Source organism: Neofelis nebulosa, chromosome 15 (genome assembly GCF_028018385.1).
Source record: "Neofelis nebulosa isolate mNeoNeb1 chromosome 15, mNeoNeb1.pri, whole genome shotgun sequence".
In the NCBI taxonomy this organism is placed as follows: domain Eukaryota; kingdom Metazoa; phylum Chordata; class Mammalia; order Carnivora; family Felidae; genus Neofelis; species Neofelis nebulosa.
In genome coordinates this window covers 42,297,702-42,318,098 of record NC_080796.1, presented here as the reverse complement: position 1 = coordinate 42,318,098, position 20,397 = coordinate 42,297,702, and the positions used below count along the sequence as shown (strand labels likewise).

The 20,397-nt window shown below is 51.1% G+C and overlaps 1 protein-coding gene across 2 annotated transcripts in view; it reads left to right on the top strand.

Annotated features, from left to right (window-relative positions):
* The window catches only part of MAPKAPK2 (MAPK activated protein kinase 2), a 44,452-nt gene extending 40,226 nt beyond the window's left edge, over window positions 1-4,226 (top strand). For both annotated transcript variants that reach the window (XM_058701478.1, XM_058701479.1), the window contains exons 5-10: window positions 68-194; window positions 810-885; window positions 1,293-1,417; window positions 1,742-1,827; window positions 1,947-2,027; window positions 2,508-4,226. In XM_058701478.1, coding sequence (XP_058557461.1) covers window positions 68-194; window positions 810-885; window positions 1,293-1,417; window positions 1,742-1,827; window positions 1,947-2,027; window positions 2,508-2,651 — 639 coding nt within the window. In that variant the 3' untranslated portion in view covers window positions 2,652-4,226. The remainder of the gene's footprint in view (window positions 1-67; window positions 195-809; window positions 886-1,292; window positions 1,418-1,741; window positions 1,828-1,946; window positions 2,028-2,507) is intronic.
* Window positions 4,227-20,397: the final 16,171 nt, after the last annotated feature.

Below are 20,397 nucleotides of genomic sequence, written 5' to 3'. Positions count from 1 at the left end.
TAGCCCCTCAGAGGCTCAGCAGAGTTGCTGTTTCTCTGTCTCTCTCTCTCTCTCTCTCTCTCTGTAGCCTGAGAATCTCCTATACACCTCCAAAAGGCCCAATGCCATTCTGAAACTCACCGATTTTGGCTTTGCCAAGGAAACCACCAGCCACAATTCTTTGACCACTCCTTGTTATACGCCGTACTATGTGGGTAAGTCCCAAGGAGGCCTGGGGCGCCCATCTGTCCCCAGGGCTGCTCTCACACCCTCCCTCCAGCTCTCAGTGCCACCGGTCCTGGGAGAATCATGTCCTCTGACCCTTTCCGGAGCTGGTTCTGATGTGACCTGACCACAAGTAGGGCTCGTCAGAGTGAAGCTGGGGTTGAGGCATTATGGGAAATTTTCTGAGAGTATAGGCAGGATTTTGTGCCCACGTGTAATTTCCCCAAGAAGGTCGGTCCTTGCCATCAGATTCCCAGTGGAGTCTGGGCCACAGATTTGGGTCTGGGGCCCCAGCTGACTGGCACAGAATAAACTCTCCGAACGTGTTTGTCGAATTAAATAGACAGCGTGAGTTGACAAGGCTGTTCAGTTCAGGAATTGTTTCGGTCTCAAGACTCTAGCCCCAGGGCTCCTCTTGGAGGAGGGTCTGTTCCCCATCCCCAGTCCCAGCACTGGGTGATGGCTGCTCCCCCCCCTCCCACCCCCAGCTCCAGGACCATCATGAGGGGCTGAAGGGCTGGGAGGGAGAACATGTTCCACAGAGAATGGGAGATAATACAGTGCTCCAAGGGCCAGACCCACCCACAGGGACCTTTGGTTTGCAGCTCCGGAAGTGCTGGGTCCAGAGAAGTATGACAAGTCCTGTGACATGTGGTCCTTGGGTGTCATCATGTACATCCTGTGAGTGTGCCAGGGAGGGCGTTGGGGGGCGGGGTGCTGGGCTGGGGCAGTGGGGTGGAAGGAGGCCTGTACCTCTCTGGGACAAGAGGAAGGAGCGAAGGTCAGCGTCCCCTTCTGGATGGGGTTTCCCTGGGAATCCCCGGCATGTCTCCTTCTCTCAATGCTTATTGGATTCTGGTAGCCAAGTGGTGGCTATAAACTGATAAATGGGCAGGAAAATGTGCTTTAGATACTCCGCACGCTGGAGTTCTGGGCCCTGGTCATGACTTCATACGTTGTGCCCGAATCAATGAGTTCCAATTTCTCTGTGACCTTGACAAGAAGAAGCCCGTTTCTCAGCCTGTTCCTGGTGCAAGGCCCCCTACGTAATACCAGCGCTATCCCTCTCTTCCTGCGTCGTGGTTTAGGCTGTGTGGGTATCCCCCCTTCTACTCCAACCACGGTCTTGCCATCTCTCCGGGCATGAAGACTCGCATCCGAATGGGCCAGTATGAATTTCCCAACCCAGAATGGTCCGAAGTGTCAGAGGAAGGTAAAGACCCCAGGCCGGCACGTGCGTGTGTGTGCATGTAGGTGTCCCGCTCGTGGGGGTGGTGTGGCAGCAGGTCTGTACCTGTGCTTGTGCCCGCTGGGTACGTCCTGTCGGTGTGAAGGGCCTGACGCAGGGCCAGGGCCGTGGGGCCACACGTAACCTATCAGGTGGGTACAGGCGTCATGCCCTCAGCAGCTCCTTGGGCAGTCTGCCTCCATGCAACACCCCCACCCCCGAATCTGGGTTCACCTCGCAAACTTTGGGAAGAGGCAGAAGAGGGAGAGTGGCCCCTGAACTGTCTCTGTCTCCCGCCCCTCCCCCCAGTGAAGATGCTTATCCGGAACCTGCTGAAAACAGAGCCCACGCAGAGGATGACCATCACGGAGTTTATGAACCACCCCTGGATCATGGTAAGCCTGGTAGAGGCCGGAGAGACCTGGGTCCATGGGAACCGTCCCTCAGGGTGAGGGTTCAGCCACCACTGTACCCCACCCCAGGCTGTCGCTTAAATTCCTTTTCTCCCCATCAGCAATCCACAAAGGTCCCTCAGACCCCACTGCACACCAGCCGGGTCCTGAAGGAGGACAAGGAGCGGTGGGAGGATGTCAAGGTGAGGGAAGCCCTGGCTGCGAGGGGCTGGGGGAGGCGGCTCGCCAGGGGTGCCCAGGCATGGGTGGGGGGAGTTTGGGTCTGCGCTCGCTCACCCCGGGGATCTGTGTTAGAACAAGAGCAGTGACTCTGGGCCACTTCGCCGGCCGGGGACTCTGCTTTTATTCCCGCTAAGCCCACCGCTCACTAAAGGGACCCCAAAGGCTACTACTCAGGGTCACACAGCTAGTGACAGGCTGGAGCTCACGGGACTCCTGGTCCTCTTCTTGCCTTCCTGCGGGGTCGTTGGAGGGCTCGGGGAGAGCAGCAGGATGCCGTGGCCAGGCTCCGGTGACCCACGCCGGGGCCCAGGCCGCTGTCGGCCCTGGACCCACTAACTAAGCAGCCTGTCCTCTCTGCTCCCACCTCCCGTCGCCCTCCCCCTGCCCTTGTGTCTCTTGTCTCCCGTGTCTCCCCCTCGGTGAAACCCTCCCCTCCCCAGGAGGAGATGACCAGTGCCTTGGCCACAATGCGCGTCGACTACGAGCAGATTAAGATAAAAAAGATTGAAGATGCGTCCAATCCTCTCCTTCTGAAGAGGCGGAAGAAAGCTCGGGCCCTGGAGGCCGCGGCCCTCGCTCACTGAGCCTCTGAGCCCATCCCACTGCACGGCAGGGCAAGCAATAACTCTCGACCTGGATATATTTTTTAAACGAAGAGACACAGAACTGTCCCGTTTCCGCCTCCCCTCCTCCTCGGCGGCATGGAGTCCGGAGCCCCATCAGAGGCTGAATCCTGCCTTTGGTTCCAAACGAACGGCCACCTCAGAGACGGGGAGGCCGGGAGGTTGGGGGTGGCGTGGAGAGAGAAGGGAGCAAGATGCTCTTGAACCCGTGCTCATTTTGCAATTCTGTCAGTAATTTGACTTAGAATTTTTATGAAACTTCTTTTATTGTTCCTTGCCCCACTCTGCCCTCCTGTTCCTCAAACCCCTTCCTCTGGACGTACAAGGGTTTGGGGTTTGTTAAAGGGTATTTGTGGAAACTGTTCTAGGGAGTGTCGCTGTGTGGTCCCACTGCCCTCTCCTTCCCCACTACAGCCTGAGGTCCCTGCTGGCCGAGGCATTCTGGGAGCTCAAAGCCATGCAGGGCCGGGGCTGGGATGCCACCCACCTCCGCTGGAGCCCTCAGACGTGTGCCAGACGCACAGAGGCGAGTGTGAGTGTGTGTGTGTGTGTGTGTGTGTGTGTGCGCACATGTGTATGTGTGCCCGGATCTGTGTCTGGGACTGCATTTGAGGGGCCAGGGGCAGGCAGGGCTGCAGAGGGAGGGGCCCTGCTGTGGCTCAAGAGCCTTCACCCTCCCTGGGCCTGCCGTGCCCATGTCGGGTCTGCCAAAGTGCCTGAGAAGCCTATCCAGATTCTGGGCCAGGCCCTCCGTGGCCTGCCCGTTAGCCGGTTCTGGGAGGCAGAGAGGAGTGACTTAGGCACTGGCACAACAATCAGGAAGACTGGACCACCCCCCGTCCTCACCCCCTGCTCCCTAGTTAGTGCTGCTCCTCGTCCTCTGAGGCGCTTAGCTTCCAAGTGGCCTCTCCACTTCTCCTTCCTGCCATTCTTAACCCATTCTTGTTTAGTTTTCCTACATTTTTAGCCACTTGTTAACAGGCCTCCCTCTGCCCGCGTGGGTGAGCCTGGGCAGTCTAGAAGTGATGCACAGCTTCTGCGTTCTGCTGTCTCTCTCCTGGGCTCTGGAGGCATTGGCGAGCCACCCCATGCGGGCAAAGGCAACACCACTCAAGTGCTGTTGTGTGTTGGGGGGGGGGGGATCCTTCACACCAAAGATGTCCCGGCTCTGCCCCCCCCGCCCCGTCCCCACTGGCCACTTTCCCTACCCCAAACAGCTCAGCTTCACGTATCCAGGCCAGTGAGGGGAGGGTGGGGAGGGTGGGGAGGGCCCTCCCCCAGTGTTAATGAGCAACCTGGGGAGACGTCCTCTGTGCCATGGTCTTCAGGGCTGTAATCCTTCAGCTTTCATCTCCCTCAGGGGCAAGGTGGCGGAGGGGCCCCCTGGCTCTTCTCTGGGCACAGGGGAAGGCCCTTCTCGGAGGGCCTGCAGCGCCTCCCTGTCTCTGATGGTGTGTCCAGCACTCAGATTGTTGTAAACTATTGATGTTTTGTATGAGCGAAACTGTCTTTACTAAACAGATTTAATAGTTGAAAGGTTTCCTTGCTCTTCCTTCATGGGACTCAGCCCTTCCACCCCACTCCCCCCGTTTCTCTTCTTCCCACAGAGGGAGATGGTTCTGTATGTTGGGAGGGCAGAGTCTGGGTGTCCTGGCAGGGGAGAGGACGGGAGGGCCTCCAGGGTGAGTGGGAGCCAGCACCTGTCCCGTCCAGGGTCTGGCCAGGATGTGTCCGGTGTAGGGGCATGAATGCTGCTGTCCTTTATAGCAGCGTGGGGGTGGCAATAAGGGGTGGGGGGCCCATGCTCTTTTGCCAAATACTGAATCAGGAGTGAAGCTGTTTCTCGGTACTTGAATCTTTGACCTGTTTAGCCAGGTGCTGGCCTCCTCAGCCTGAGGGGCCCTGCTGGCCTGGGATGGGAGGAACTGGTCTCAAACCCTGGGAGAGACCAGGGGAGCAGGTTGGTGTAGTTCCTGAAAGTTCCAGCAGGGGGCGATAGGGGTTAGGCTTAAACCAAAATACTCTACAGTGACCTGGAAGAGCCCTCCGTGTTCACAGGACCCAATTTCCGCCAGTTCACGGATGAAACTAGCAAGGCCCAGAGGTGGGATGTTTGGGGTCACACCACGGATTGGCTTGCAGTAGGGCCTAAGGTAGAAACTGGTCTACTGACCCCATTGCTCTTTCAGGAAAGGAAAGGAAAGGAAAACTAGTGCACCCGAGTAGTTAACTTCACATTTTCTCACGTGGTCCTCAGAGCTGACTGGGGAGAAACGCAGGGCAGGGTGGTTACCCCTGCTTCATGATGAGGGAACTGACTGAGGGCGCAAGAATGTACTGGAGCTCACATGGCTACCTGGTTTGGACTAGAACTCCGGATCCAAAGGCCTGGGGCGGGTGTTTTCCATCCTCACACCTGACTGTGGCTGGAGGAGGGGCCTGCTAATCCCCTCAGTCATTAGCGGGATCACAGCTCCACTGCTCAGGCTGGTGGGCTTAGGCAGGGCAGCCCCTATTGACCCCCGACCTCCACTTTATACCCCCTGAATGGATTGTTGAGGCTAGTTCCTAGCTTGAGTATTCTAGAAACCACCGCTCAGGTGAACCATCATGAGCTTTTGTGTTCAGAGAAACCCAGTTGTGTTCTCTGCGTTGACACAAGTGTCAGAAGTGACGAGAACTCGGGGGAAGAGGAGCCGAGGGCAGATAGGAGGGGAACCAGGGTGAGAGGGTACAAGGGCATGGTCAGAGCTCCATTGTCTTTGGAGGCCGTATCCCTTTTCTGTTGAGTCCTTGATGCATTCCATGGCTTAAAACGGCACAGATGTAATATCTTACAGGTCACTGGTCCGATAGGGTCTCACTGGGCTAGAATCAAGGTCTCAGCACAGCTGTATTCCTTTCTGGAGGCTCTAGAAGATTCCATTGCCTTGCCTTTTCCAGCTTCAAAAGGCTTCTGCATTCCTTGGCTAGTGACTTTTTTCTCCCTTCTTCAAAGCCAGCGACATCACATCCCTCCGATGCTTCTGTTGTCCCCGCTTTGACCTGCACTCTTACTGACCTGTGTGATGAGACTGAGCCTACCCAGATCATCCCGGATAATCTCCCCATCACAAGGCTCTTAACCTTAATTCTATCTGCAGGGTTCTTAGGTCCAAGGATCAGGATGTGACATCTGCAAGGCACCTGCTTTGCCACAGTGGCCTGTCCCACAGCTTTCTCATCCTCTTGTCCCCACACGTTGACACTCGTGTTTGCTGCCACTTCTGTCTGGGTCAGCCCGGCTCAGGATGCTTGTGGCCAGAGACCATCCAGCATGGAGTTGGTGTTCAGGGAGGATGGCTGGGGTGAAGGGCCCTGAGGGGCCCGGCTTCATGCATGGGGCCTGGCCATACCTTTGCACTCCTCCCCATGCCCCTGACCCACACACGGGTGGCTCTGTGACTCCTGCTAAACTCCCAGGTGGGATGGGAAAGGGAACTTTGGTCTAATGACAAATGCTGGCCTTCTGGGGTGCAAAAGACAGAGCGGTGTGATTCCTGAATGCCCTCAAGTGCTGTAAGATGTAAAGAGGGTCTAAGGACTAGTCTCCAATTTTCCTGAGGAAACGCAGCCTCACAGAGTAAAATGACTCTCCCGAGACCTCACAACGAAGCAGTGGCGAATCTCACCTGTGACTCCAGCTTCCAAGTTTAGAGTTCCTTGAAAAGAACAAATAAAACCAAATACCGCCCCCCTCCCCCAAGTTTCTTGATAAGAAAGTGGGGCGGGGGAGCCAAGAGCGAGACTGGATTCCCTTCCACTGAGTGGAATTGTTTCCTTTTGCATGAAATGGGGGTGACGTGCCTGTGTCCTGGGGCTACTGTGAGGAATCTAATGAGATCACGGATTTTAATGCTTCGTAAGGCACTAGGTGGCCTTTATGAATCCCACCGTCCGGAGGACACAGGGAGCTCTAGGTTTGGAGCAGGGTCACTGGTCTAGGCTGGGTCTATCCCGCCCTCAGCTTGAGGATGTGTGTGCCTTGGGCTGAGGAGGCAGTTGGTTTGGTAAACAATAACAGTAAGTTTGGGGTTTTCCTTTGACTTGGTTGGAGACAGGAAGTGCTGTGGAGGGCTGTGAGTGACGAGTGGGTAGTGCCTGCTCAGGGTGTGAAGGAAATTCAGTTATTCAGGGGAGGAGGATGGGGTTGGTGAGGCTGGGGAAAGTGCCCGCCCTCCACAGGTAAATGTAAACAAACCTGCTGGGCACTCCCCAGCTGGGCCCCAGTGGGTGTGGGAGCAACCTTGGGGGGCAGCCTCTGTGCCCTGGGCCCCAGGAATACAGCCCCTTCCTGCCTTTGACTCTTGAAGCCCACAGTTAGGGGCTCAGCCACCCCAGGGGCGGGACGGGAAATGGCCAAGTTTGGAAGTAGCTACTCTTCCGAAGGAGTACCAAGCTCCAGCTCTGGGGGAGCCTTCTGGCAAATTCATCTACCTTTCCCCTCCCTGCACTCAGACCAGTGTGAAGAGAGCACCCAATGCCCTGAATCGCTAAATACCCAGGCACACACTCTTATGCACTGTGCTTTGGGAAAAACCACGTGTAGGACCCAGGTCCTACTCAGTATGCAACCTTGGGAGGCCTTGTTTTGTCCTTTCTCTGCATCCACTGGCCTGGACACATACTTTGGGGTCTGAATCTATCCGTTCAAAACTGTCCCAGACAGTGAGGGCGGTCATCATCCGAGCCCAGGTGGCCCCGGGACAGCCTTTCAGCACCCCCAAAAGTTTTGGCACTGGAGGGATGAGTGAGGTCAGGTGAAGCACACCCTGAATCCTTGTCCTCCGGGCAAAGCCCTCACCTCTGCCTATCCTGGGGACAGTATCAGTCCTACCCCCACTGAGGCACGTGACGATCGCATGTGGCCTTGCCAGGACTTTGAGAAGTAGGGGCTCTATCCGTGGGTGGACAAGGGGGTGGCCTGTACTTTTGGCCTCCTCGGCTCAACCACTCTTGGAGAAGACTCCCCATGCTCCCAAAGTTAAGGTGCCACCTTCCGACTCAGCCCCTCTGGAGCACCTGCTACATGCCAGGCCCAGTGCTCAGGACTTCGGGGAGATATAGATGCGTTAGACGTGTATCCAGCCCTCGTGGACAGGTGGTTGTGGAGCTTTTCTGGGAGAGACCCTGGCTCGCCTCCTCTGAAATGCCCTTGGAGCTCGCTTGTGGGAGGACAGGTTTGACCATAAACCACGAGGGAAGAGCACAAGGGTAGATTTTCCCATCAGATTTCCACTCTGGTCTCGGCAAGAGCCACATCTTTCCTTCTCTGAGTCTAGGTTCACCCCTTCCTTCCGTCTTTTGGTCTGAGCTGCTGTCTGTGTACCACTGCAGCTTGACCTTTGACCCCCACCGGTCTGTCTGCGGGGGAAGTCTGATTTCCTCCCCCCTCGGCGTTTTTCTGCCCCTTTTCTCTTCCGCGCCCCTCCAACTTGGATTCCTCTCATTTACTGTGGTTGCTTCCCCCAAACCAGAATTTGGGAACAGAGCCCCACTGGGATTTCCCCTCTGTTCTCCATTAACTTTTAAAGAAGCCTTAAACTTAGATCATTTTTAGTTACCCATTTTACAAGTCGTTATAAAAACAGGCTAATGTGACTTGTAATTGGGGGCCCCTCTTGGGAAACTGGGAGCAGTGGTTGTCGAGGGTTTCCTTGCTCCTCTCCGTCACTAAAAAGCCAGAGCTCCAATTTTAATGTACCTAAGCTTCCACACTTTTTGTTTTTCACACACCAACATCACAAACCTAGGGTTACCTCGGAATGTACAACCACCCTCTGGCGGTGGGCGGGGGGCGGGGGGCGCATATTTGTTGCTCTGGGGGAAAACGACTACCCAGAGCCTCTGGCCAGGAAGTCTTGGCTGTGAAGCCTGCAGGATCTCAGGTGGGGAGGGGTGAGTGGGGCTGGGCTGTCGGAACCTGTGTGTGGTAAGTCGTTTTTTAGGGGCCTGGGCTGCCATGCAAATGCATTTGTTTGCATAACTTTCTTGCTCCGTGGGACAGTGAAGTTTCCTACTCCTCGGGACACCTCTGCCAGGATTTGCAAGGGAAATGCTGGACTGGCTTTCCCCCTTCACTCTCCCCCTCCAGGAGCCTTGTCCTCCCCCCGGGTTCTGTTTCAGTCCCTCTGGCTCAGTGTGACCAAATACCGGTCTTAACCTTCCGGATCCTGGGAGAGCGGCGTTTCTGGGGCCCCGAGATGCACAGTTATCTACAGAGGTTATGCAAATGAGTCCCCGGGGTTGGGTGGCTCTGGCCCAAGTCCAAGCCGGTGGAGAGCTGAGGCCGCTGGTGTCTGAGAGCGAGTGAAACGTACTCGCAGTCCTTCCTCAGTCCAGGCAGCTGGGGGATCTTGTTCCTCAAAGAACTCCAGCCTCCAGGGGCTATGAGGCCTCAAGTTTCAGAATGAGCCGAGTTCTCCCAGCCCTCCCCCTCTGATTTGGAGACCTGTGGTTCCAAATACACCAGTCAGAGGTTTGCTTTTCAAAGAAACCACGATCTCCTCTAAGTCTGAGCCCCAGACCTCGGTTTAGGTGTGCCTACAGCCTGTGGTACAGGGAGACCTGGTTTTTTGCAGTAAGACCCAGAAGGGCCTATGGTTTTCTGGCACTCAGCTATCTCCCTTTTCAGGTCAGAAACCTCTTCTAAGTAATGGTCCTCATTCATAGTGAGACTCTGACCCTATTGGCTGCACCCACAGCCGCCCCACCGGGGCTGAAGGCAGGAGGGGACAGGCCATTCTCTGAGCCAGTCTGCAAGGAAGAGTAAAGGATGAGAAATCAGCCTGACCTGCTTATTCCAAGTTCTGAAAACGGCAGCTGACCCCACATAGGTGCTGGGGATCTGTCGGGTGGATGAATGCATCCACAGAACGATCAACACAAGTAATTTTAGTAATTCGAACAGCAAAGAAATTACATGCACGTGTAATTGTGTATGCATTCAGAGTGAAATGTGAAAGTTGGTTACAACCTCTCTCCCCACCCAACCACGCCAGCTCCCTCTCCAAAAATAACTTCATTCAACAGCTCGGTTTGATTTTGATTTTATCCAGCCTTCCCAAAATTTCTATTAATCTATCTACATACATATATATCCTTATAAACACAGATGAGGAATTTCTTTGAGGGCTATCACAAGTGCACATGGAATCATTAGGTATGTTCTACAACTCGCTTTTTTTTAAAAAAAAAATTGTGAAATACCCGTACCATAAAATACCCCATCTCCACCGCTTTTTAAGTGTCGAGTTAAATAGCATTAAGTATATTCACATTGTTGTACATCCCGTCTCCAGAGCTTTTTCATCCCTATTAATTAACATGCAGCTTGCTTTTTAAACTTAGCCTACCTTAGTGAGGCTGGACTCAGAACCATCGAATTCTTTTTTTTTTTTTTTCCAGTATTTTAAAGTTTTCTTTCTTTACTTTTTGAGTAATCTCTACACCCAACGTGGAGCTAAAACTCACAGTCTCAAGATCAAGGGTCGTGTGCTGTATCAACTGAGCCAGCCAGGGGCCCCAGAACCCTTACAACACCTATAGAGTATGCCATAGTAGAGATAAGCCACAATTTATTTAACTATCTGCTGATGGTGGGCAGACGTTTCATTTGTTGCCTTTTTTTTTTAAACTATTAGTATTAATGTTGCAAACATCTTGTACAACATCTCTGTGCACATGTGTGAGGGTTTCTGTAGGATAAATTCCTAGAAGTGCAAGTTAGGTCAAAGGATACGGACATTTTATGTTTTGGTAGGCATTCCCAAAAAGACACTGTCAATTTATGAATCAATGCATTTTGCATGTTGCTTGCTGAATGACAGGGCCATGAATGACTTTGCTGTCAGCAGTGGGGCAATCTGGGGATAGAATAAGTCAGCTGAGATTAAGAGGGTATTTGAAGCACTTCCCAAAACATAGATATATACCCTCGGCTGCACTGTGGGCGACTGGAAGAATCAGATGTGGAGGGGCAAGGGGGATTCCTTCAGCCTCTCCCCACATCGGTGGCTCTGCTCGCCCAGTTACAGATATTTGCATCTATTTTGGGTGTACAGGCAGAATGCCTCAAAAACAAATCTGAGGTTCAGCCTTACTCAGCTGGTGTTTGGTCTTGAGCATGTTACTTGATCGGCTCCCCAGACTGGGAAGCCCCTGGTGGGAACACCATGGAGATGCGGTGTGCAAATGACTTTGACACAAGGCAGACTGGCAGGTGCCGTAAGCGAGGCCCTGAGTGCCATGGGAGCTTCCAGGAGAGGGCTCTCTCTGGTTAGGGACAAAGGCACATGCTGAAGAAGGTGACTCAGGCTCAGAGTTCTAGGTGTTGGGGCAGACACAGGAGACTTGCAAGCAGTTTTTCTTACTAGGCAAGAGCTCAACCATATTACCCCCAGAAACCTTTATGGGACACTCATGGTGTGCCCAGCCCTCCACTGATTATGGAGTCTGAGGATCAGGTTTGGGATGCGGTGGTCAATAGCTCAGATGCACACTGTGCAGGAGAGAGCTTTGGGGTTAACTAAACTGGGTTCAAAGTATGTTCAGGTGACTTGACTTTATGGAGCCTCAGTTTATCAACCAGTACAATGGGGATAATAATTGCGGCACTCCACAAAAGTCCTTAATAATACTTAAAACAATACGTATTCATTATGAGGATGGGCCTCATGGTCCTCCAATTACAGCATAACCAACCGAAGGGCCCCAGCTGCTGTGCTCTGAAATCCACTGTTGCATCTATGCTCAGGCCATGTTTCCCTCCATCTGCCCCAGCCATGACTGGGCCCAGCAGGGAGGCCAAGGTACCCCAGCTCCTGGGGAAACCGGGACTCTAGTGATGGCTGGTTTTGGTTTGAGGATTCTCTGGCAACTCTGGGGAAACTTCTTTAGACCGCACATCCAACTTTCTCTCCTTTGCTCCTCTTTGGGGTCAGCCATCGTCTGATGGCTCCCCCAGCTTGACCAGGCTCCCCCCATGTTTTTGTCTCATGAATACATTTCTCCTAAGCAAACCCCTTGCACGTTCAATCTCATTCTCGCAGCTCCTTCTCAGAGGACCCAGACTAACACCATGATATCACTTACCTCATGGAAATGATGCCTGGCACATAGTTAGCACTCATTGTTACCCTCTATCGCAGGTCGTAGTCCTGTTATTGTATCATTGGTGTGAGTGGATTGATTTTAACTAGAGGAGAGTAAAGGTGACCTACACTGCGTGGCTTTGGGTTGACCCGGGAGGCCGCTGTATCAGCTGCTGCAGGGATGTTTGGGCCAGTGGGTTTGTGGCTCTGTGACCTAGCACAGAGGACCCCCACTCACGCTGGGACGGGGAGTAGCTGGGTGTGTCACTGGAGGCCGTTAGTGGCCGGCAGAGTTGGGGGCCGCGGGGTGATGATGGGAAGGCAGTGTGCCTTCAAGTGAAACAGGGGCCATGGGAAGTGAGGGTGACTCACAGGGTTTCTCTCGAAACTCCCAAGCCCATGGCATCTAGAATGTGCCGAAAGTGGGGCCCGCCAGCCCAGCCTCGCCCCGGTTCTAAGAATGTGTACCTTCTCTCCCCTCCCACAGTTGCCAAAATTAATCAGGCCCCCGATTTCAGCGGTATTATTCTCATAAGAATTTGGCGAAGAAAACCACTGGGTCATACCCCCTCACAGGAGGCCGCAGAGATCAGGGCTGATTGGGAGGAAACGTGAGAGCCGTTATCTTTAGTCTGGGTTTCTGAACCCGGTCCTCCCTGCTCACTCTTGCAGAAAAGACCCAGTTACAGTGATGTGGGTCAGGCTTGCCGGGTGGGGTAGGCTGGAGCCCTGGACTCCTGTAGGCCCAGACCACGTTGCGCCCCTTCCACGTGCGGGCTGAGGCCACCGACTTCTGTGAGCCTCCACCCCCATTAGCAAATGGTGGCAGGAGAGCATCTCCATCACGGCGCTTCTGTGACAGTTAACCAGCTAATCAGTGGAAACCCTTAGCCCAGTTCCCGGCACACAGCGAATGTAAACCAGGTGAAGACACTGCTCAGTCCTGTTCAGAGACCTCTGGTCCCCTTTGTGGACTGTCCCTTCTCTTTCCCTTTTTTTTTAAGTGTTTATTTTTGAGAGAGGGAGAAGGAGAGAGAGAGAGAGAGAGCGAGAGAGAGAGACGAGTGTGGGCAGGGGAGGGACAGAGAGAGAGAGGAGACACAGAATCCAAAGCAGGCTCCAGGCTCCAAGTTGTCAGCACAGAGCCTGAGGGGCTCGAACTCAGGAACCATGAGATCATGACCTAAGCTGAAGTTGGACACTTCACCGACTGAGCCACCCAGACATCCCTCTTTTCTTCTGAATTCTGACCTCCAACAACCCTATACGGTTAGTGGTATTATTATTCCCATTTTATAGATTTGTAAACTGAGGTCAGCTTAAGTACCTCGTAAACAATCTCTTGTGATATAGGACCCCAATGTAGCCTGTTGGGACACTTCCCAGAGGCAAAGAGGAGGCAGTGAAAGCAACTGAGGCCAAATTTAGAAGCCTACAGCATTCATGGACCTGGAAGGGCAGCACCACATAGGCCATTCCCCCCCTCCCCCGTCCCCGCGCCCCCAAGATGGAACACTCCTCCTTCAGATATCTGCACAATTCATTTCCTTTATGTTCTGTGTATCACTTTTTCTATGATGCCTCTAGCCTTACTGCTCTATTTAAAACTATAGTCTTTCCTCCTACACCCCACCCCTCACTCTTACTCTCTACTCCCCTCTGTGGCCTTACATTTTGAGTCGTTTTAATTGAAATAGAATGTACACACCAAATGCTATCCTACTTCAGGTTTCCCCCCCCCCCCCAAAGATCTGATCCCCTTCTAGAAACCTGTGGAACTTATTTATCGCCAGCGGAACCTAAGCTCCAAGGGCGCAGAGATCTGAGTCTGCTTTATTCGCGGACTCGTCGCCGGTGCCTGGCACACAGTAGGCCCTCAGATGCTTGTGAGATGTTGGTGGGAACCTAGCAGCATCCAGTACTCCTCGCAGAGAAGGAAGACACAGGAGACCCAGCCTCTGCCTGCCTGACTTGGCGGTTCCGTGCACGGTGGCAGCAGGCTGTGTATGAGTAAGTTCCAGAGGGCGTGGCCACCGCCGCAGCACGTGCTCGGGGCAGGACCGGTCCCCAGAGCTCTGAGACCCGGGCAAGGCCTCCTGGAGGACAGAGCCGGGCACCTTGATGCTTGGGACTCCCCCGTCACCTGAGACAGCGTCTCCTTCCCTGATAAAGGGGAAGCCTTCCCTCTGTCAACCCCAGATCCCTGCTGCTGCTGTTTCAACCCATTTCCTCTTGTTCTGCCCTCAGTGGGTCCTGTGGCAGTAACCGCACTAACCATTCCAACCCGTCTCATTCCTCAACCCGGTGTCCCCAGCAGGCTTGAGCAGAGGCTGCTGCAAATTGCCCATAACCTTGCGCAGCCCGGGGGGACAAGCTGAGAGCCCTGCGCCCTTGGAGTAGGGTGGACTCATGGAGGCACGATCCCCAGTCCCGGTTGGGGAGTCGACCCATACAGCGAGCTCAGGAAATGCTGGCTGAGTGGATGGATGAAGCTGGGGACTAAAACATGCCCTGAGAAATCCTTTTAATGACCCGGCTTCTGTCTAGACTTGGCGATGACAGCCTTTAAACAAATGTTGGTTATTTCGCTTTATGACTTGTTTGTGTTTTTAGTGTTTTATTTTTAGCCACTCTTCCCCAAGTAGAAGCTTCCAAAATTGCATTCAGTGCAGTACACTATAGCTGGAGAAAAATACATGAGAAAGTAAAAGAAAGAAGAAAAGAAAAATGAGAAAGTAAGGAGAGGAGTGTAGAATGTGTGTCGCCAGGAGATCCTACCCGGGGGAGCTGAGTAGAGCCGAAACCCAGACTTGTAAAGGGCTGCCGCTGTCTAGACACTTGCACGCATGTGTTGGCAAGGACCTGTTCTGAGTGCCGTCCAGGGGCACAGCCTTATTTCAGGCACGTGGAGCCTACAGGGGAAGTGGTATGTCATGATTTTTATGGGGTCCTAGCTCTTCTCTGGTTTCCATCCCATGCCCTCACCCAGGCAAGTCAGAAAGCAGGCTGAGTGATGGACATTTGGGGGGCATCTCTGAAACACAGAAATCTCTAGGCGGGAGCTCTGCAAAGGGATACTGGTGTTTCTCAAACTTGCTGAATCATGGAACACCAAATCATATTTTTGGTGCTTCACCCCTAACAAACCTTTTGCTTAAAAAGTATCCCTGCCCCCAGACCCCTGAAGAGCTACATATAGAGCAAAACCCAAGGGGATGTAATTTCTTAAGGTCACAAAGAGGTAACATTTTAGCTGTTTCTGCTAATAGCAAATTTGTAACGATATTCTCTTCCCCAGTTCTCACAGCACATTGGCACTGTTTTCAAAGGCTCTGGACTAGTCTATGGACTCTGGAGCTGGAGTCACCAGCCCTGAGTTTACTCCCTCTGTAGCACTGTAACTCTGTGTAACAACCACATACCAGAAACCACGCCCCTTCCCTTTGGCTCCCCGCTGGGTGACCCTGGGGAGTGGCCAGTGTGGCCTTCTGAGAATTGCCCCATGACTTGCAACGAGAGACCTTTACCTAGTGAAGCTGGTGAAGCCCAGCTTCTGTGTCCTGACTTGCAAAAACTACTTTTTCATTTGACATCTCGAACCTCTAGTGTATTTTTTCTTTTTAAAAAATGTTCATTTATCTATTTTGAGAGAGAGAGAGAGAAAGTACAAGCAGAGGTAGGGGCAGAGAGAGGGAGAGAGAGAGAATTCCAAGTAGGCTCCCTGCCGTCAGTGCGGAACCCGACGCAGGGCTCGAACCCACAAGCCGTGAGATCGTGACCTGAGCCGAAACCCAGAGTCGGATGCTTAACTGATTGAGCCAGCCAGGCACCCAGTCTAATTTATTTTTTCTTAAAGACAACCTCTAAATTATTCAAGCTTTGGGCCCCACAAATGTGGATCCATTGGTGCTTGGCAGAAAAGGCAGGCTCTTCACTAAAGGTTTTTGCACCTTCCATATTTGTTGCTGGGGAGTAGCTACCAGTGTCTCCAGCTCCTTTGTGGCTTGGTTCTAATCAGTGGAATGTGGCCGAAGAGAAAGGGCCACCATTCTCAGGCCTGACCTATTAAAACCTCCCGTATATCTTTGTCCCTTGTCTTCCGGCTGTATCCAGGAGCTGAGGGCCCCAAAGTGTAATTAAGAGTTTGACTCCATTTTTGATGTCTGCTCACGGCTCTCAAGCCCGCTACTCCCCTTTTCCCTTTCTGCCCCTCAAAACTGAAAGGGAAGTTAGAGCGCCCCCTCCCGTGGCACTCACCGGAAGTTCAAACCACACAAGTCTCAGCCTGCACCCGGGAATCCTTACTCAAGTCCCATCACGTAACGACCATGAACCCCACACCAGTAGCCCCTCCCTGCTTTTGCTCAAGCCATTGTTGGAACCAGCCCTCCTCCCTCCAAGAAAGCCTCATTATGTGAGTAATAAACCTTTCCATACCCTCCTGGAATGTGTGTGTGTGTGTGTGTGTGTGTGTGTGTGTGCGCGCGCGTGTGGCATCACCAGTCTTGGCATCTGAACCGCATTTTGTTGGGAGGGGAATCCATCCTGTCTCAGGAGTGACTATAACGCAGAACCTCCATCAGCAAGAGTGAAGGTGAAGCAGAATTCTTGCCTGTACCTCACTGCTACCCTCTCCAGACGCATTCTCTCCACGAGTGAGAAATAAACTTCTGTTAAGTCACTGAGATTTCAGGGTTGATCTGTTACAGCAGCTAGTGTTATCTTAACTAATGTGCCCATGATAAAGCTGACTCTAATAATTCTGTCTAATTAATTCCAATATCCTAAGTAGCTTTGGGGAAATCTAAGAAGAAAAGAAAAAAAAGAAGACTGGTTATTTTCCTTTCTGCCTCAAGAGAAGAGGCCAACTCTTTTCCTGCAAAGAGATTATAGATAGCAAGGCCATCTGATTCAGAATACAAGAATAAAGATGTTGTGATTCTAGAATGATAGATTACTTGTTTCATAGTATTAATATGACTTTATTCATTCTTAGTATTTTCCCACGGAAAAAAGAAGGGAGGGAGGAGAGTGTTATCGTGTGTTATGAAACAAAAGGAGAAGGGGAGGAAAGAAAGAACCCAGTACAGCAAAATCAGCCATCAAATAAACATATTCTGGTCATGGGGTCACTGGAGTCCAAGGGAGATGTATGCCAGCAACTTCCCCACCCTCCCTCCTTTCTAGACATTCACGATTTCACCCAAAGCTCTGGTTTCTGGCAGTAACATGGAGTTGCTTTTGCTCTGTCTCCTTACTTAACAGGCGTCAGCCTCAGTGACACGTGCTGACCCTGATATGCGTGTATCTTTCCTTTCTCCGTTTTTCACTCTCAGTTCTTCTGTGAACGGCTCCCCACTGCTTCCTTTTACCTTAGGAGTGAAAAGTATGGCAGACTATGAAACCGACGACGTGTGAGCAAGTAGAAAAGGAAGTAATCGTTGCCAGGATCCAGTAAAGGTTCACTGTTTAGGTCCTGCCTTCAAGGCTCCAGAAGCCATTGGCCCAGATTGCGCTTGGGGAGACGACTGAGTCAGGAAGAGTCTGTCCATGTGGGTGCAGAGTCAGATTTTAGAGGACCCTCAAAGTATTGCCTTGAATCTGAAGGCAGAGGCAAGAACAGAACAAGTAGCATAGTCGGGGGGTAGATTGCTAGGGTAGAGAAATTCAAGTTCACTCATCAAAATTAACTGCTGTTTTTGCACGGTGCCTCTCTTGAGCGGAGAAAGTAGGTTTGAGGTCATTCTGGTCTAGACCAGTTACTTGTTTTATATGGTCCCTGGACTAGTAGATTTGGACTTCCAGTAGACTTGATGTATCTGGACTTCATCAAGGCATCTGAGAAAGTCTTACATGATCAATCTGAGAAAGTCTTATGTGATCAATGTGCAGATAAGATATAGCTGTCTATTATTTCTAGCTAGGAACAGGACCTTAATTGATATCTAATGTGCTATTGCCTCGATCTACCGTATTTAATGTTCTGTCATTCTGGGCAAAGGTATAGAGGTCAAGGGTATCAAAAGCTAGATCAATTGCCCCAAATATCTAAGAGTAAAGCAGACATAGGTAAACATAAGTCACATATTTAATTTTAAAAACTTCAATGTGCAACACAGGATAAGGATGAGGTAACTTGGTCATAATTAAAAAAGACATGGAATTTTAGCTGACCCCAGGGTATTAGTTTTCTAGAACTTCTGTAAAACCCTACCCCAAACTGGGGGGGGGGGGGGGGGGGGCGGGGAGAGAAGTGGTGCTTAAAACAATGGAAATGTATTCTCTCACAGTTCAGAAGCCAGAAATCCAAAATCAAGTTGTCAAATACAGCAAATACAGTGCTGTTCTCCTTCGAAAGGCTCTAGGGAAGAACTGGCCTTGCTCCTTTGAGTTTCTGGTTATTGTCAGCAATCTTTGCTGTTTGTTGGTTTGTGGCAGCCTAGTTCCAATTCTGCCTTCGTCTTCACACGGCCATCTGTCCTGTGTGTTTATGGCCTTGTATCCAAGTTTCCCTTTTGTTATAAGGACACCTGTCATTGGATTAGGGCCTACGCTACTCCAGCATAACCTTATGTTAACTTGATTACATTTGCAAAGACTACTGCCACGTAAGATCACATTCACAGATACTGAAGGGTTAGGACTTGAACATATCTTTTGGGGAGACACCATTCAACATGCAACACGCGGTATGGCCAACAATGTGCCATGGCTGCTGCTAAAGAATCTGCATGGTGGTGGTGAGGCTGTGACATGATAAATGGTCCTGGGCAGGGACGATGAGTAGGTCTAACCCGCCCAGGAAGGCACAGCTAGTGGACTCTCAGCAGTACCCGGCCCCATCTGCTCCCCTGGACTTCCATGCATCACGCTCCATTTTTCCTTCCATTTTTCTGGCAGGTTCTCCTTGCCCTCCATGGCTGATACTTCAAGTCACCCATTAAATGATGGTATTCCTCAGTGCTTTAAGCTGTCTTTTCCCATTCTCCATATTTTTCTCTGAGTGAGTCGGTGTTCTTTCCCATGATTTCAGTTACCATTTGCGGACTGATGACTCCAAAATCTGGTGCATACATCTGAACTCTAATTAGACGCCTCCACTTAGGTATCTCCAAGTATGTCAACCGAACACATCCAACACTGGGCTGTTCATCTTCCTCATTTGTGCAAACCCGGACCTCCTCCAGAGTTTCCAGTCTCGGTCCATAGCACCACCATCTCCCCATTTGTCTAATATCTTTGATTTCTTCCTTGCTTCACCCTCCACGTCCACACAGCCGTCAAATCTAATTGACACTACACATGACCTACCGCACAAATATGTCTGTGTAGTTTTCTTTTTATTCCCACTGCTGCTATCCTTGTGCAAGTCACTGTCTGATTTTTCATTATTGTATTGTATTGTGTTGTATTTTTACCTGCATTACTGTAACAGGTTCTGATTCGGTCTTCCAGTCTCTGGTCTTATCCTCTGCAAATCCACTTTCCACATAGCAGCTGCAATGCAAATACAGTAATGTTATTTCCCTGCTTCAAACCCTTCAATGGATTCCCACTCTCTTTAGGATATGAGTCAACCTCCCTAATGTGTCCTAATAGAAACTGGATGGCCTGACCTCTGCTTACTTCTCAAGTCCCATTCTCTCTATTCCCTCTTCTTAGTCTCATACCTTTCCCCTTCGCCTCCACATCTTTTTACCTGCTGTTCCCTCAGCCCAGCACATTTTTCCTTTCCCCCTTTGCCTAACTGATGGATATTCATAGTTTAGGTCTCAGGTTAAATGTTCTTTTCTTCCAGGGAGGACTTTCCTGGTCCAGTTTGCTTGCTTCCATCAGTTACCGGTTTACCATGTTGCACAACTCCAAGGGGTGAAATTTGTATCATATTGTGTGTGAAGAGTGCCCCCGAAGTTGTGCAACACAGTGATCAGGCACCCTTTGTTCCTCACTGTCATCGTTTAATTGTCTTCCTTTCTGGGTCTGTAAGCTCCACATCTGATTCTCTGCTGTGTACCTGGCACATAGTAAGAATCCAATCAATATTGAATTAATATGTGAGGGTTAAAAAAGAAAGGACTTTCTTAAAGAGTGCATACAAGAAAAAAAATGCAGGAATGGAAAAGATACTGGAAACCATACATTTTGAATAATAACTGGAGTAACTGAAGATGGCTGACTTAAAGAAATTAAGACTTAGAATAGATATAATAGCTGCTTTCAATATTCGAAGGACTATCCATATGAAAATGAAATATATTTATTCTATTTTATCCCAGGAAGTGTAACTAAATAACTGAAGGTAAGTTATAACCAAGCATATTTGGGTCTGATGAGAAAATCGAAAGAGATTTCCAATCATGAGAGCTGTCCAGAAATGAAACAGGTGTAACATCACGTAATGAGTTCTGTTTCATTGCAAATATTGACGCATACGCATCACAATTCTTGTCCGTCTGTTAGCGTGATTGTGGATGGCAGGTGGATAAGAGAGCCTTTGAGTGTCTAACTCAAAATATCTGTGATTTGGTAACTATAAGGAAAATCTTCTTTTTAATTGAACTCAAACATTTATATGA